Source organism: Acanthochromis polyacanthus, chromosome 2 (genome assembly GCF_021347895.1).
Source record: "Acanthochromis polyacanthus isolate Apoly-LR-REF ecotype Palm Island chromosome 2, KAUST_Apoly_ChrSc, whole genome shotgun sequence".
Classification (NCBI taxonomy): domain Eukaryota; kingdom Metazoa; phylum Chordata; class Actinopteri; family Pomacentridae; genus Acanthochromis; species Acanthochromis polyacanthus.
Genome location: NC_067114.1, coordinates 42744584 through 42760277, shown reverse-complemented (window position 1 = coordinate 42760277; position 15694 = coordinate 42744584). Strand labels below are relative to the sequence as shown.

At 40.0% G+C, this 15694-nt stretch overlaps 2 protein-coding genes across 5 annotated transcripts in view; both read right to left on the bottom strand.

Annotated features, from left to right (window-relative positions):
• LOC110955612 (protein kinase C-binding protein NELL1) overlaps positions 1-15694 on the bottom strand; it is a 393573-nt gene that overhangs the window by 319692 nt on the left and 58187 nt on the right. The window lies entirely within an intron of this gene.
• LOC127533004 (uncharacterized) lies at positions 8422-14455 on the bottom strand. Of its 2 annotated transcripts, none has more exons than XM_051945030.1 (8): positions 13507-14449; positions 12197-12432; positions 11932-12111; positions 11340-11852; positions 11026-11127; positions 10671-10869; positions 10316-10433; positions 8422-9020 (listed from the first exon to the last, which is right to left on the bottom strand). In XM_051945030.1, the coding sequence occupies exons 1-8, from the start codon at positions 13744-13746 to the stop codon at positions 8662-8664; spliced, it is 1947 nt and encodes a 648-aa protein (XP_051800990.1). In that variant the 5' UTR covers positions 13747-14449; the 3' UTR covers positions 8422-8661. The 2 variants fall into 2 exon arrangements, 1 of the variants encoding a protein (XP_051800990.1); XR_007940608.1 differs by having other exon boundaries at positions 8876-9020; positions 10667-10869; positions 13507-14455.

Sequence of the window (15694 nt, the reverse complement as noted above, 5' to 3'; positions counted from 1 at the left end):
TACTGCTCTAAAAATAAGATTTCTGCATGGATTTATCTTGTGCCTTTAGGCAGCACGGTTCTTGATGTGACTGAGTAGCACTTGAGGTATAAGGACATTTTATCTTACACCAAACATAATTTGAATCGTCCGAGTTCCTCTCTTAGCAGTGACTGAACCACAATCAAAATGACATATTTAGACATTTTACCCATTTAAATCATCCCTTCCAGCCTTGTAATGGCTTGGACGTGACTCCTTTCCCTGCTTTAGTATGCACACAGCTATTAACACGCAAATTGCACCTCGACACCCTCTACACCCTCCCCTGCAGCTCGAGCACACCAGCTCACCTATGACTCTGTTCAAACACTGAGTAATGAGAAGTTTATTTCTGGCTTTTAAACTTTTCTGCTGAATGTGCAAACTTCTCTTAAAGTGGGCGCCACAAACAAAAGCTAAGACTTCACTTGTAATTGCATGGACTCATATTTTCAATCTGGGAAAACGAAAAACAGATATTCATACGGTTAGATACAAACAGACATGAGAACATTGATTCGATTTTTACATTTGTCTGCTAAATATGCTACAGCCAGCAGCCGGTTAGCTCAGATTAGACCGGAATCAGAGCGAAACAGCTAACCTAGATGTGTCAAACACTAAGAAAATACGGCTACACACACCAGTAAAGCGTAATAATTAACATGCTACATTTCATTTTTTTTTTAAATCCATGCAAAAGTCGGAGTGAAGAACAAAAATTTTGTTATAGTTTTGTGCCAGGCAGCTTGCAGAGACTCCAGGAAATTACTGGTTGCAGCCATCACAAGCTGGCAAACTGCTGTTTTTACCCTTTGGGTTGTGCATAAATGTGGTAACAAGAGAGTGTGTTCTCCGTCTTTGTACGTCGCCAGGCCAACTTGCCGTACTCGGTGCGATCACGGTTCTCTGTACCCATTTTTTTCACGGAAATATCAGTGTTCTGAGACCAGGAGGGCTTGTGATTGAAACGACTGGGTGATAAATAAACAGCCACAATGTCAGGGTTTGCAGCCCAAGCCTCCTGAGATGGGGATTGTGGGCTGTAGAGGGGTCTCAGAAGCGCTGTGACAGCTCTGGGAAGAAGCTGTTGAGGTGACAAGTGGTCTTCATCAAAATGCAGTGGCATCATCTGTAAGAGAAAAGTTTGGGAAATGAATGGCTGCCTGAGAGTGCTGGCTTGGCTGTATATCATCCTGTCCTTTTTCTTCACCTCCAGTGTCATGCAGCTATTTTATGGAGGGCAGCTGACAGCCAATTATCTGCTCAATAGGGAGGTCAGCACTCCGGAGCTCGTCCGTGGAATGGGAGGAGAAGGAGCTAAACCAGATTGCAAAACACGCTGATGTCTTCACTTGCTGACCTGGAAAATGTGACCGAGATTGGTTGAGAGGCTTCAAGACTCTCCTTGATGGAAGTCTCTGGCTTTGAAACATGTTCTCATCACATAGGAGGGTGATGGCAGATAGGTGCAGCTTTCACAACCAAGCGTGAGGTATACAGATCAATGGGATGTCATGTGCGGGGGGATCAATTCTCATTTTCACAGTGTGGAGCGCCATTATTCGCGGTGGAGCATTGTGTAAGGCAGACCACCTCCTTCTTCCTGGTGAGGAGGGTGTTGCTGGCGGTTTAAAAGAGTCGATGAACAGGCCAGAGCAGGCTGAATCATTGGTACACAGGGTGCAGAGGGGTGAATAAAACATAGCGGTGCATCTCCCAACATGGCTCGGGAATAGCTTTGCATGCATTCATGACTCTGCATTCTTGATTTTGTAAAGTCAGTAGACAAGCTAAGTTGTTTACTTTGGGCATTACAGGATTGTGAATCAGTAACCACCAAAGTCCGAAGGGCACTTTTATTTCTTTAATGACCCACTGCAGCTTGTTTCATGAAAATTTTAAGAACAGAGAGGGAGAATCCCAGAGTCTCGAGAAAAAGTTTAACTGCCTAAGCCTATTTGCAACGGTCGCACAGCCACAACTTAACAAATTAGGGATGCGATTTTTCAGGGCAAATACCAATCAATTATTAGTAATCAAGAAGGCATTTCCAGCAAAAAGGAAAATCTTGAGTCAAAATTCAAATTCCAGCTGAAAAGCATTGTTGAAATGCCTGTCTATTACTCCCCCAAGGAACGCATTGAAGTTATGTGGCAATTAGCATACGTTTTTCTGTCTGTCTGCCTGTTCGCAACATTACTAAAAAATGGACTAACAGATTTGGATGAAATTTTCAGGGAAAGTCAGAAATGACACAAGGGCCAAGTGATTAGATTTTGGCAGTGATGCGGCTTATAGTCTGGATCCACGGATTTGTTAAAGATTTCTGTGTCATTGTCAGATAGCAGCAAGGCCTCACTAACTATGACAACAAGTGAACACTGCGGTAGCTGCCTGCTGACGATCATATGATTGCAATCCTACTACAAATCAACTGCTGCAGACTGTGGGGAATATTCATTTTTTGCATGTGTATTGAACTATCATGTTTTTATTGCTTTTGCATATTACTTATAATCATTCTAATTACTCTTTTGCTTATCAATTATAATCATCATTTTAATTACTTTCTACTTATTACTTATGATCATCATTTTATTACTTATACTTATAATCATTTTAATTACTTTTGCTTAGTCATCATGTTATTACTTTTATTCATTACTTACAATCTTCATTTAATTACTCTTTTACTATTACTTAAATTCATTATTAACCTTCGTTTGATCATATTATGTGTTAATCATATATTAATGTGCTTGCAACTTGTATTAACCCTATAGTCAAATGTATTAAAGTGCTTATGAATGCATGTTTGAATTCTAGCTCTGAACAGGGTGAAAAGTGTTGATCTAAGCAGGGTGCAGGTTTCAACATCTAACCTAAGGAAAGTAAGTTTAAGATAAATGCTTCATGCTTCGCTTGACTAAAGGTTTGCGGTTACATCTGACCTTTCAAGAGTTGGGGGGAGAACTTTCCCCCCTCGCTTCAAAACTGACAAACTGGAACAAGAATAGCATCTAGGATGGCAGTAGCGTGGTCAGGTGACAACTTCTTAATTAAAGTAAAGAACATCCGTTAAAACTTGTGAAAAGCTGGAAGAAAAAAGGGGGGTCTGCGGTTACAGAGATGTGCAGGTTGTCACGTACGCACAGAAAGGCAGAGAAAGGGTGAAAAGTTCAAACAGCAGCTAGATGCTTAAACAGGAATAAAAGTTAAAGTATTGAACCATAAAACAATGTTGAGAATGAAGATTAAAATATCTAGCTTTGTGAGAAAATACTACAGGGGAAATCCAAATTAGCAATGTATTAAATTAACAATAAAATGGGAAAGAACATAGGAATCTGGTATTAATTAAATAGGATTAAAGTAAATCAATAAAGGAGATGGAATCATTCAAATCTGCCATAAAGGTGTGATTAAATTATTAAAATATTGTTTAAAGTTAAGTTGAATAAAACTGAATCAGTAAATTGTTTAATTCAACACCAAATGGAACAGAAATCTGCAGATCGCAGCAGAACTGAGCTCTTAAAAATCTGTGTAAAGGTCACAGGGAGCGGCCACATACACACACATTCAGAGACACCTCTTGCAGGAGGAAGACGGCGGTGATTGGACAAGACCCAAGACATCCGGAGAGGCTGTCTCGGCGGGGGGGCCAATCAGAAGACTGCAAATTCTTAGTTTAAAAACTCATGTATTAGCTTAGAGATTCATTCTTTCTTGTGATCACAGCTGCATGCAGAAAAACCATTGTTTTAGCTTAGCAATTCTGCCTGTCAGCGATTTGAGCAAGATAGAATCTGCATGCATGCATTTTCTGTTCATCCTTTGCATTTTTACTAAATATTCTTAACTGAATATTTTGACTCTGAGTCTTCCTTGCGTCGTGTTTTTTCCCTCAGTAGCAGTAACAAAAGAATCCGCTTTCTGACAAGACTTATCGGAACTTCTTCATCAGGACACAAGGACACAAGGAACAACTGATTAAATTGTGGTGGTATTTCAGAGTCCCATCAATTCCTCCTGCCCACTACATATTTAGGTCACGCGATTCGGTATCCATACATAATGAACACATGCATAACACATGCCTGTGTTCAGTGCAGCATAATTTTTTACTAAAGATTTCATCCGTCAGAAATGATACTACGACCTAGCAGTCTTGGCGGAGTACTGAGCTCCTTGAGTACTTTTCTTGTTTATACTACTTCAATCAAAAGACTTTATAATTAATCAGGTAGAAAGGGAGCGGCATCAGAGCAAAAGTGATATGCTTTTAAACCAATTTATTTTATATTGAATTGGTTAAAAAATTATACTAATAGGTGGAAGGAATTCAGTAATTGACCTATAATCAGTCGATCCCTATAGAAAATCATACAGCAGTGCTTCTGTTAAATTACTGATTGACACTGTACTGATTATCTTAAAACTGTTCATTGTTATGCTATGAGTAAATACTGTGGTTGAGAGCCTCTTTCCACACACCGACAAACGGCAGAAAAAATGCAACTCATTAATTAGTCATTTATGCTGTTCTCAGTTCAACATTCATCATTATTTTCTTGTCTGGGCACATCAATGCCTGATATGAAAGAAAAATACTTTTTTAAAAAGCCCTAAACTGTGCCATGTTTTGGTAGAACAAGGCTGTTAATTTACAATTTGTTAATGAAACTTTTTGGTTAAAAGAGAGAGAGTACCAAGGATACACCTTTCATAATCAAAAGCAATCCACAGCTAATGTTGGGAGCTTCGGGGACAGGCGAGCAGGGGTGGGGATGAGTTTGCATATTTGGCATGCTGCCGTCTTCTTGTCACCGCTCAATTTAAGGTGTTCCCACACACCTGAGGTCTTCAGAGTTTCGTCTTCCCTTTAACTGCCAAGGTGAACTGAAGCGTGACATTCACTGCTAGTCAGGCGCCCAAGCTGAGATGTATGTATCCACACAAAGTATAAATATAGTATAAGAATGTGCTGACAAAATGCCTTTCATTGGGCATTTTATCCACATTTTATACTTACGTCACAAACACGCAACCAAATAGTCGAATATATGGGTGCAGCTCCACCTAAAGACTTTTAAAGTATCTGTTTTTAAAACATAAAAGTTCAAGGTATTAACCATCTTACTGTTGAAGGACGTTTTAGGGGCTTCTGCTGTTTTCCGTCAGACAGTATTTTCTTCCCTTTATGAGAAGGAGGGCAGCCAAAAAGCCAGTGAAGGTCCCTAGGGTCTGAAAACTGCTGGACAGGTGGAGAAGGTCTGGCTGTCTCAGGGGCATAACAAACACAGAGGAGGTTTCTGGGATGTAAGATGCGGGGTGAGTCCAAGAATGTCTTTTTGTTGCTAGCGAACAAGCAGAGCCTTTGCTGTGCTGTGTGAGTAATTTCTTTCCTTTGGGCTCGACGCTCTTCAGGGACTCTTCTCTGCAGGTTGCCTCGGCAGACGTGGAGCTGTACTGACCAATGGTGTCTTTTATTTTCAAAGGCTACCTCACAGAAACGGGGACAGCAACTCGACAGACCAACTGTTGGTGTCGAAACTATCTTGAGCACATAAGAGCGTTTGATATGTGGCCCAGTTTAATGATCCGTCGGCGAGGGATCTGAGTGAACATTGTGTATGTTTCTTGTGTATCACAGCTGACCAGTGGTTGGCATTTAGCATCCTTCTTCAAGCTCCTCCAATCCATTTTCATGTCATCAGGGATCATTAGGTGTAATGAAACCTCCATGGAGAGTTTTAGCCTTTTTGAGATCACAGCACATCTGCTGTTGCTCGGTTTCACTATTATCATTAATACAGTTACACAGAGCAGCAATAAGCTATCTTCCACAACTAAACTATGAGCCCAGCGCCAAATGGAAAAAACTAGTCATGTCCAAGAACCTGATATATTTTGTGTTCATCAGGAGTGGGTGGAAGAATAAACCAGAGCTAAAATCATTGTTAATACTGAACATATATTCAAAAAGTGGACACAAATGCAATTCAGACTGTGAGCTAATGTTCATTTTTGTCCACTGGATGTGGAAACTTTTACTAACCTGTAGTTCATAGCAACCTTTGAAGGGTAAACCATACGGCAGCTATTGGTTTGTCACCACCAAAAAAATAAGTACAGCTTTTACTTTCCGTACAAAAAGATTTCTTATCAAGTCTGAATTCCTGTTTCCAGTTAGTCCTTTTAGAATTAGATATATTTGCCAGGACGTTTTGCACACGCATGCAAGAAAGGAAAAACTTTAAAATTCAGAAGAGCCAGAAGGAATCAATGTTAGTCAGTATTTGCACTGTACTGCATCCTGTCTCTTGAAGCAAACACTGGCAGAGAGTGTACTCCCTGAATAATCCAGGGAGTTCAGTGTGGAAGCCGGTATGTCTCAAAGGTGAGGGGGCGCGGCTCATCCCTCAGCTCCACTCCACAGGGGAGATCAGGAGTTCAGGATCGAAGCCAGCGAGTTCCTTTCCTCAACTTTCTCGAACACTCAGACACAAATCCCATCTGATGGCAAAACAAAGTTAAAAAAAAAGAATCTGCACGTCAGTTCTTACAACCATAAGATAAACAGACGCAGGTAGAGAAAGTAGTGACACCACAGCAACAAACAAATCCTTCTCTTTTTTTCTTCAAGAAATGTGATGCCAAGAAATGTTTAACTATATTTTCAACTGCAAATTTGTCAAAAAAAAAAAAAAGGTTACAGTACATCTCATCGCTGTGCCACTTCACCTGTTTTTCAAGGATGTTAATTAAAAATTTATGTTACAATCAGATGATGTGTGCTGATCTGACAAAGCTACAAAAGACTTATTTAGTGAGACAATTTTTTAGTTGCCAGGATATTGGAGAGTCAACAATTCCCCACAGAGGGAGAGTGACTAATCAGATTTATTTTTATCTGTCTTACGATTCTGACTTGTAATGACATAACATTATCAAGATAGAATGATTATGGCACTGTGCAATGACGCACTCCTTTTATCTTGTGTAATTCTTCATTCTTTCCTTTACAGTAGTACACTTCCAAATGTTGACCAAGTGTTAGATTCTTCACTCACTGATAGAGAATATGAGCTTTCTACAAAGTACCTTCATTAAGGACACCAAGCACCGCAAATCATCATAAAGACAAAATCTCCACCGTAGAGCATGGTGGTGGCAGCATCACAATGTAAAGCATGTTGATGATAGCATCATGACGTGACAATGCTGATGACAGCATCCTGACGTGAGGCATGGTGGTGGAAGCATCATGATGTAAAGCTCAGTGATGAGCATCATGATGTGAAGCACGGTGGTGGCAGCATCATGATGTGGGGCATGGTGGTGGCAGCATCATGATGTGGGGCATGGTGGTGGCAGCATCATGATGTGGGGCACGGTGGTGGCAGCATCATGATGTGGGGCACGGTGGTGGCAGCATCATGATGTGGGGCACGGTGGTGGCAGCATCATGATGTGGAGTATGGTGGTGGCAGCATCATGATGTGGGGCACGGTGGTGGCAGCATCATGATGTGGGGCACGGTGGTGGCAGCATCATGATGTGGGGCACGGTGGTGGCAGCATCATGATGTGGGGCATGGTGGTGGCAGCATCATGATGTGAAGCACGGTGGTGGCAGCATCATGATGTGGGGCATGGTGGTGGCAGCATCATGATGTGGGGCACGGTGGTGGCAGCATCATGATGTGGGGCACGGTGGTGGCAGCATCATGATGTGAAGCACGGTGGTGGCAGCATCATGATGTGGGGCATGGTGGTGGCAGCATCATGATGTGAAGCACGGTGGTGGCAGCATCATGATGTGGGGCATGGTGGTGGCTGCAACATAACATAAAGCATGGTGGCGGTGGCAGCATCATGACATGAAGCTTGTTAGATCATTGTAAGACACGTAGTTTTACCCTACTGATGGTGTGTTGCTTTAGCACGAGCAAACCCAAGAGTGGATCAGTTCATACATATCACTATTGAACCCAGAGAAGAGCCACTTGGCACTAATCCCTGGTTTACAGACGCTTTGGTTATGACAACGAGGCACGAGTGTGCAGTGTTGTATAGAGTACTGAAAAAATTTACTTGAGTCGAAGTACAGTTACCCAACTATAAAATGACTCAAGTCAAAGTATAAAGTCTCCCATGAAAATTTTACTTGAGTGAAAGTAAAAAAGTACAGCATACTTTTTTTACTCAAGTATCAAAAGTACTCAAGTAAATTTACTCTGAGTAAAAGTAAAAGTAAAAGTCAAAGTACAAAATATAAAATATTTTACTGAGGCAAATAACAGCCAAAACAATGTGTCCAAAAGAGAAAATCTAAATTTTTTTCACCCATTTTTGATAATTGTGATTTTAATCTAAGTGATAAGGAAACTCGTTCAAAAAGATTTGGTTTATTTAGGTAACTTATGGAAATAAATGCCACCTTTTGTAAAAAAAACAAAATTGTACAAAGAGATGCAACTTAACTGAAAACTTTAACTTCATTTTCATACATTTTTACAGTCCGGGATTTTCTGTAAGAAAATTGATGCATCAACCAAATCTGGTTTAAACAATGAGTTTGAACAATAGAACAAGTTCACGCGACCAGGGGCCAGCCCTATGAAAAAACCTGTCACCAATTCAAAAATTTGCGGTTCATCCTTAGAAGAAGCTGATTTTCGAAGTTCTTGCTATTCAGTCTTGCTCTTCTTGGGGCAAAGACGAGTCCTGCAATGCTGAAAAGCCTTTCACATGCTGCGGAGGCTGGAAGAGGGGTATTCAACTTGACAGACAGTGCGCAGACAGCTGGGTAAGATTTCAGCACAGTCATGTGATCCGCTGAACAGGTCAGATAGGCATCAAGCTGTTTGGAACTATCTTGCGAGTGAGATGATTGCAGAGGTGAGAAGAAGTCTTCATCATCCGATGAAGAAGCCCTTGACTGCTCACTTGGAGAAGACTGCTCAATGTGCTGTTTGATGTAGTCCATTCCTTGAATACAGAAAAAAAAAAAAGTTTAAAAGCTCAATTTCTATATTACACAAAGATAATTAAAGGAGCTGTATCATGGGAGATGCACTTTTTGCAAGTTTTAACCATGTTAAATAGTTATTTCCTCAGTTAGGTTTCTGCTTGGTCCAGGCATGTTTGTTCTCTCTCTGAATCTTCTGCTCTGAGTTGCAGCCCCTCCCAGACTTGAGGAAACCAGCGACTTCAGGCAAATCTGTTCTTGTTACGTCCTTACATCAGAGCCCTCTCTTTCCTGCTCCTTTTTCTCGCTTTCCCCCATATTTATTCGCCTAAAATGCAGTAGCCCTTGTGTCCTGTGCCACTGTTGCAGTTTGAACCAGGAAATAAAGGTCAACTCTGCTCATTTCTTTTGCTTTGTGTCTGCTGCCCCCATGTGCCCCACTGACCCAAGGAGTCAGTGTCAAGGAGGACAGTTCCTGAATGACCTTGAACTTTAATTCCTGGATCCATATAATCAGCGCTGAGATCCTGAACTGTAATTCCTGGGACCACATCATCAGTGCTGAGAACTACAGCGTCAGTGTCATAGAGGACATTTCCCAGTATGAACAGAAACTTGGGACATCTGACTCTGACTGTATGCTTCTGCTTCTTCTACCTTTACCAGAAAGTGTTAATTCTTAATTTTGATCCATTGTTTTTATCTTATGTTTATCCTTCAAGAAAGTATTTATTCTGATTTTTTGATCCATGGTGTTTATCTTGATTTTGTTTGGAATGTTTTATCTGACTCCATGGTTTCTTTTTGTAACAATGCCTTCTTTCCTGCATGCTTCCTGTTCCTGCTCTACATCCCTGCAGAAGGCATTTTTATTTGATTTTAAGTCACTACGTTTACTCTCAATCGTTTTTGCTGTGTTTAAACTCAGCTTGGACTCCAGGACTTTTTTGTTGACAACCTTTTTTTGTTTGTCTTGTGCTTTTGTTTTTTTTTTGTATTTTATTCCTGTTTTTTTGTTAAGCACGCTGAAGCAACTGTTGTGATAATGGGCTAGACAAATAAACTTGATTTGATTTGATGTGGACACAGAGGGTAATGCAGGATCAAAGAATTCAGATATAAAAAACAGCAAACCTTACATTTAATTCAAAATGAGTCTCTGATGTCTAAAGTGGGGAAGGTTCATATTAATTCCTAGGGATGACTTTGAAATTGCTAAAAAAAAAAAAAAAAAAAAGCGTACTACAGCTCCTTTCAGTAAAAAAATACTTAATTTTTTTGCCAGACAGAATTGGGTGCTATTTAATTGCCTCACCCATTTTGATGGTAGCTTCCTCCTTTGTCCATGTGGTCCGAAACTTGGGCAGAAGAATTGCTGCCGCAATCAGCTCAGGATCTTTTGCCATTGTTCCAAACCGAGTCTTTATACCTTCCTGTTGGAATAGAAATTGTAGACAGAATTAACTTTGCATAGTTATGACAAAAAGGTTATTAACTATACTTTCTGAAGTATAGTTGGTACTAACATAAAAAATATAGATTTAAAAAAAAAATAGTACAGTTGTTACGTTAGTACTTTTAGAAGTGGCTGCTGCATTAGTTTTGCACTTCCAAATGTATCTATAAATATGATAAACTCTTTTGTACAGTAAATGATTTTTTTTACCCACTTGCAGTGCATCCACCAGAGGCCTGCAGTATTTCAGCTGCAACTTTACTCTGTCCAATTTAACGGACAGCAACGTGATTGTCGGTAGCAGCCATCCCATCTGGGCGTTGGTTTCTGCTTGGAGGATGTTTGTTGCTTGAGCAACTGGAGTCATCACAATGGCATACTCTCCCAAAAACGCCAGTTCTGCCGGGTTGAACCTGTAAGACAAAAAGTATCTTAGCTGATTAACCATGCATATCCATTGCAGTCTGTTATTTATCTAGGATATTCTAATTGAAACCTAACCCACTTAACTCTCGAGCTAGGATATGTGCTCAAAACCAACAATTTGACAACAGAAATTAATTACTTACATTGGAACTTTGAAGTCATTGCAAAGATTTCTGATGGTCCCCTCTCCTTTGTCTTTGATGATTCTTAGCAGCCTTTCGACAGCGAGGAAGAGCGAGTTCCATCTGGTGTTAGAGAAGAAAAAGTGTTTTTTAATAAGCCTTTTGAAGACCAAGAACATCCATTGTCCTTGATATAATAGGCTAAAAGAAAGAAAAAAGTACAGTAACATGTACACATTTATGGCAATGTTTGCAGTATTTCAAGCTCTGTTTTTCTTTAAATCATAGTTATCACTGCCAGTGTAAAATGGTAAATGTTTCAACTTTCAACCTACCTTGTGGTATTTGGACGTAGAATCTGGATAGTGCAAGAATCCTCTACAGCTTCAGCTGCAAGAGTGGATCTTCCGCACTTGTTCCACAGTGCATGACACTTTGAAAAAGCGGATCGGTAAACTTTCTTGTAAGTGTCGTTCGATTTTGCATCGAGGGCATCAGCCATTACGATGCGATTGATTAGGTGACAGGCACATCGCTGGTGCCTTGGAAGCTGAAACTCCATCCCATCATCTTGCGAGAGAAGATCCGCTACATCCACATTCTCCACTTCAACATCATCTCCACTCTCTTCATCTGTATGATCCTCCCGTTCTTCACTCTCAGATGTGCTCTCAGTCTCTTCTGCATACACCTTGAAGGCTTTTATAAAGTTTGAACCACTGTCCGTGGTGGTTCTCACAATTTTCTCACGGATATCATACTCCGTGTGGATGTCGTTTAGAGCTGCAGCGATCTGGTCAAAGGTGTGAGAGCCTTTAAGCTGTCGGCAGGCGAGGGCCACTGAGCATCTGTTAAGGAGATTTGAGGAAAAATTGTTCTGCTGACAATTTACAAATTATGAAAACCTTAGCTGACAAAAATGCCCACCTATTTAGATCTTCATTGATCCAGTGTGCAGTGACCCCGATGAAGCCACGCCTCCTGACTGTCCAACAGTCTGTGGTGGTTGCGATGTGTGCAACCTCACCCATCTTGTCCGTCAAGGCCTTCTTCATCTTTGTTGCGGCTTCGATGGTCATGGCTCTAAGCTTCACGCGAGTCATCAGCCTGCATTTAACAACAAAACAGGTGACCTTGAAATTATGATTATCTTGTTGATTTTCATATAAAAGCACAATTTTAACATTTGTACCTAGAATTCGGAATCAAGTCTTTCACAAATATCTTGAAAGATTCCTGTTCAAGGAGAGAAAAGGGCTGGAGTCCAGTAATGATGTACTTCATGACCGCTTTGTCCAAGGAACCCTGAGGAAAGATGCTCCACTGGGTTCGCAGTGTTGACTGCACCTGCGTGGACGTCTCAGCGGCTCGCTTTCTTTTAACAGAAGTCAGGGCAGAGTACTTGGCAAGGCTTTCTGGATGCATCCTCTGAAACAGATTATTAGAACATTTCATGTTACAGTTTGTTAATGCAAAAATTAAAATAGGAAAAAAAAAATCTACGGCAAGTCCCAAATAAATCACTGTAATGACAACAAGGGAGACTGATTAATAAACCTTTAAATTAAAACATCAAATGCCTTCTCGATCTCAAAACCTCAACTCCCACAAATAATTATTCAATAAGAGCTCTAATAATGGTACAAGTAAAATAACCTCATTATATATTTTATGGGTACGCACTGCAGGTCTATATTGGTGTTGTGTACAATTTGATTATTGTTTAAAACTATTGCATCTTTATCCATTTAGCTCTGTCTTTTTTTCCTAATAACCTGATCTTAGACCAATTCACATCTACTCATAAGAATTAAAAATGTAAGACCTCAATAATCCAGGCATTGTTCAACTAGACATATTCTTTTTTTCCCTTTTGGCTAACGTTTTGAAGCTCCAAGCTTCTTCATAGGAGCCTTTTGTAGACTGAGAAGAATCAAGGATGTCACATGTTTGTGAACCGAGGTGTTCCTCATCAGCCATGACACCTGGGTTCACAGACATGTGACATCTTTTCCATTCGACAAGGCTCTGATGAGGAAGCTTGGAGCTTCGAAACGTCAGAGAAAGAAAAAAAAACATGTTCAGTTAACTAAAATAAGATTTTATCATGTTAACTTGAATAACAGTCAGATGGCGAAAGTCAGGTCAAGGTATAGGCCTAAACATGTGACGTTGCAAAAGCACACAAATAACAATCTAAATTGAACCAGATAATGACAAAAATGCTCCGCTGTAGCATAACTCATAACCACCAGTAGCCACAGCTTAACGTTACATTGTGAGAAACAAGCTACAACAAACTCAAAATTAAGTGATTTATTTCTAATTTTTTGGCTAATGCAAATAGGCCGTCTTGCTAGCTTGTGAGGCTAATGTTAGCTAGTGGGCGCGCCAAGAGTGAAGCTAACTTACGCAAGACTATTATTTAAAGATAGCAGTATAACACCATCATGCAAGAATATTGTTAACTAAGCCAATATAACCAAATATGTTTGCCCTTACCTTCACGTGCTTCCGTAGATTTGACGGTGAATTTTTGTAAGCCAATATTTCAACTAGCTTTGGAGTGCAAAGCATGCACTTCATGCGGAAAGAATCTGACTTGACCCCAACACAATCAAATAGGGAGTGAAGATAAGGCCATGGATGTTCAGCGTCTTTATCCAGTGAAGGAATTTCTTCATCACTGCGATGGTCGTCTTTATCACTCGCCTCCGTCTCATTTTCAGCCATTGTAAGCATGTGCCAGCCAAGCGCTAAATGCTTAATTGGCGGGTCCAAGCTAGCTTGGTCCAGGCACCCAGGCAGGCTAGTGCTGCGTTCATGTTCTCTGGTAAAGACGAGCTTTCTCCTCAGGAACTCGTAAATATGAGGTTGTCTGTCTGGTTTTTAGTGGTTTATGTAATTTTATTGAGGGAGAAAGGGAACTTTAAGCAGAATAAAAAGTAAAATATTTGTTTGACTTATTCAAATAATCTTATAGAAGATGTGCAAGGGAAAATATATTGAAACTTCACAGTCACGTCAAATAAATAAAATGTAAATAAATGTGTAAATCAATCAATTGCCTTTTCACAATTTGATTGATTTTTCTGATTATTTAAAAATCTTTCGCCTCTATCCTTCATTTTGGAAGGTTATTTTTTTGTAAATGTCTCCGTTTCCCAGTGGTAAATACGACACTACCTTCAGTCCTGTGCACTGGGAAAGTCGTATTTCCTACTAAACTGGCTTCACATGAACGCAGCACAAGTCTCACTCATTAGCCGGCTCGTGGCCCGGAGACGGAGCAAAGTTCTGAACTGCTCAATATTTTTACTCAATCCTGTTAGAAAAGTACTTAAGTAAAAGTAGCAGTAACGAAGTAGCTTATTGAAAATGTAGTGGAGTAAAAGTACATTTTTTTCATTCAAAAATGTAGTGGGGTAAAAGTAAAAAGTCATGAAGAAAAAAATACTCAAGTAAAGTACAAGTACTGCCAAATCATACTTAAGTACTGTACTTAAGTATTATTACTTCGTTACTATACAACACTGCGAGTGTGCACATTACCATTTGAACCTGGGATTTCAAGTGTTGATCACCAGCCATTATCAGGGACAATGATCATGATCACCAGCCATTATCAGGGACAATGCTCACATTCTTCAGAAATGGTCCTCATTTCAAAATGAATAGACAGTAGCCAGAGCCATCTGGCCCAGTTCTGGGAGTTAAAAAAATGACAAAACCTGGGTTTTCTAGTGTTCGTAATCCTGCATGGCCTACCCTCTTCTATCTGTATGTTTGTAAAGGATTTGGTACTGAATTATTTGCAGATTATCTCATTTATCTATATTTTTCATGTTATGTAAATTTTACTGTAAAGTTCACAGGTATCCAGTGTTGAAAAGACAAGTTCATTGACTGCATTTTGTTTCCAAAGTCAGTAAATCTGTTAAATAATCATGATCACAATACTAAAGTAATTCTGATTGTGATTTCTATCAAATCTGAGCAGCTGCATTGTTCTAAACTTCTGTTTGATACACAGCAGATTTTGCAAAACTACTTATGAATTTGACTATTAACACATGCAAACCTAAATCCCACCAGAGGGAAGGAAATCTTTAGCAGCTTCTCGTGTGGAAAACAGTCGATTTGGGGTGGGTGTGAACAAAAACATGACTTGTTCCACCAGGAAAGGGATGATTTGATCTGAAGCCAATACAGGCAGTGTCAGATCAAAGAAATCTCCTATTTCCATGAGTGTAGCTCACGGTTTGCTTGTTTACACCTGACCTGTGGCAACTTTTGAGAAGATCCAGTCCAGTGCTGTCTTATTTTACAGATCTACCATTTTTAATACAACTATAGTATGTAATTGTGTATGAATAATATGGAAAATGGAGGCAGTTGCTTAAATTTTTCGATTTCCAGGGAGGCTTTTTTTGTTTTTTGAAGAAACAGGACATTTTAACTTCTACAGCTCGGTGGTAATTTACTATGAGCAATGCATAAATGAGAAACAGTCCAAGTCAGACCAGATAAGTACAATTCTGCTGACTTGACAGCTGACAGTGGTAGGAATGAATATGTTGCTCGCATGTTGAACTAGCTGCAGGCTAAAACTAATTCTGCAATGGGTCTGATGGTTATTGCACTGAGTTTCCCATTGCTAGCCAACATTTGGAAACTTTTACCACAAAGG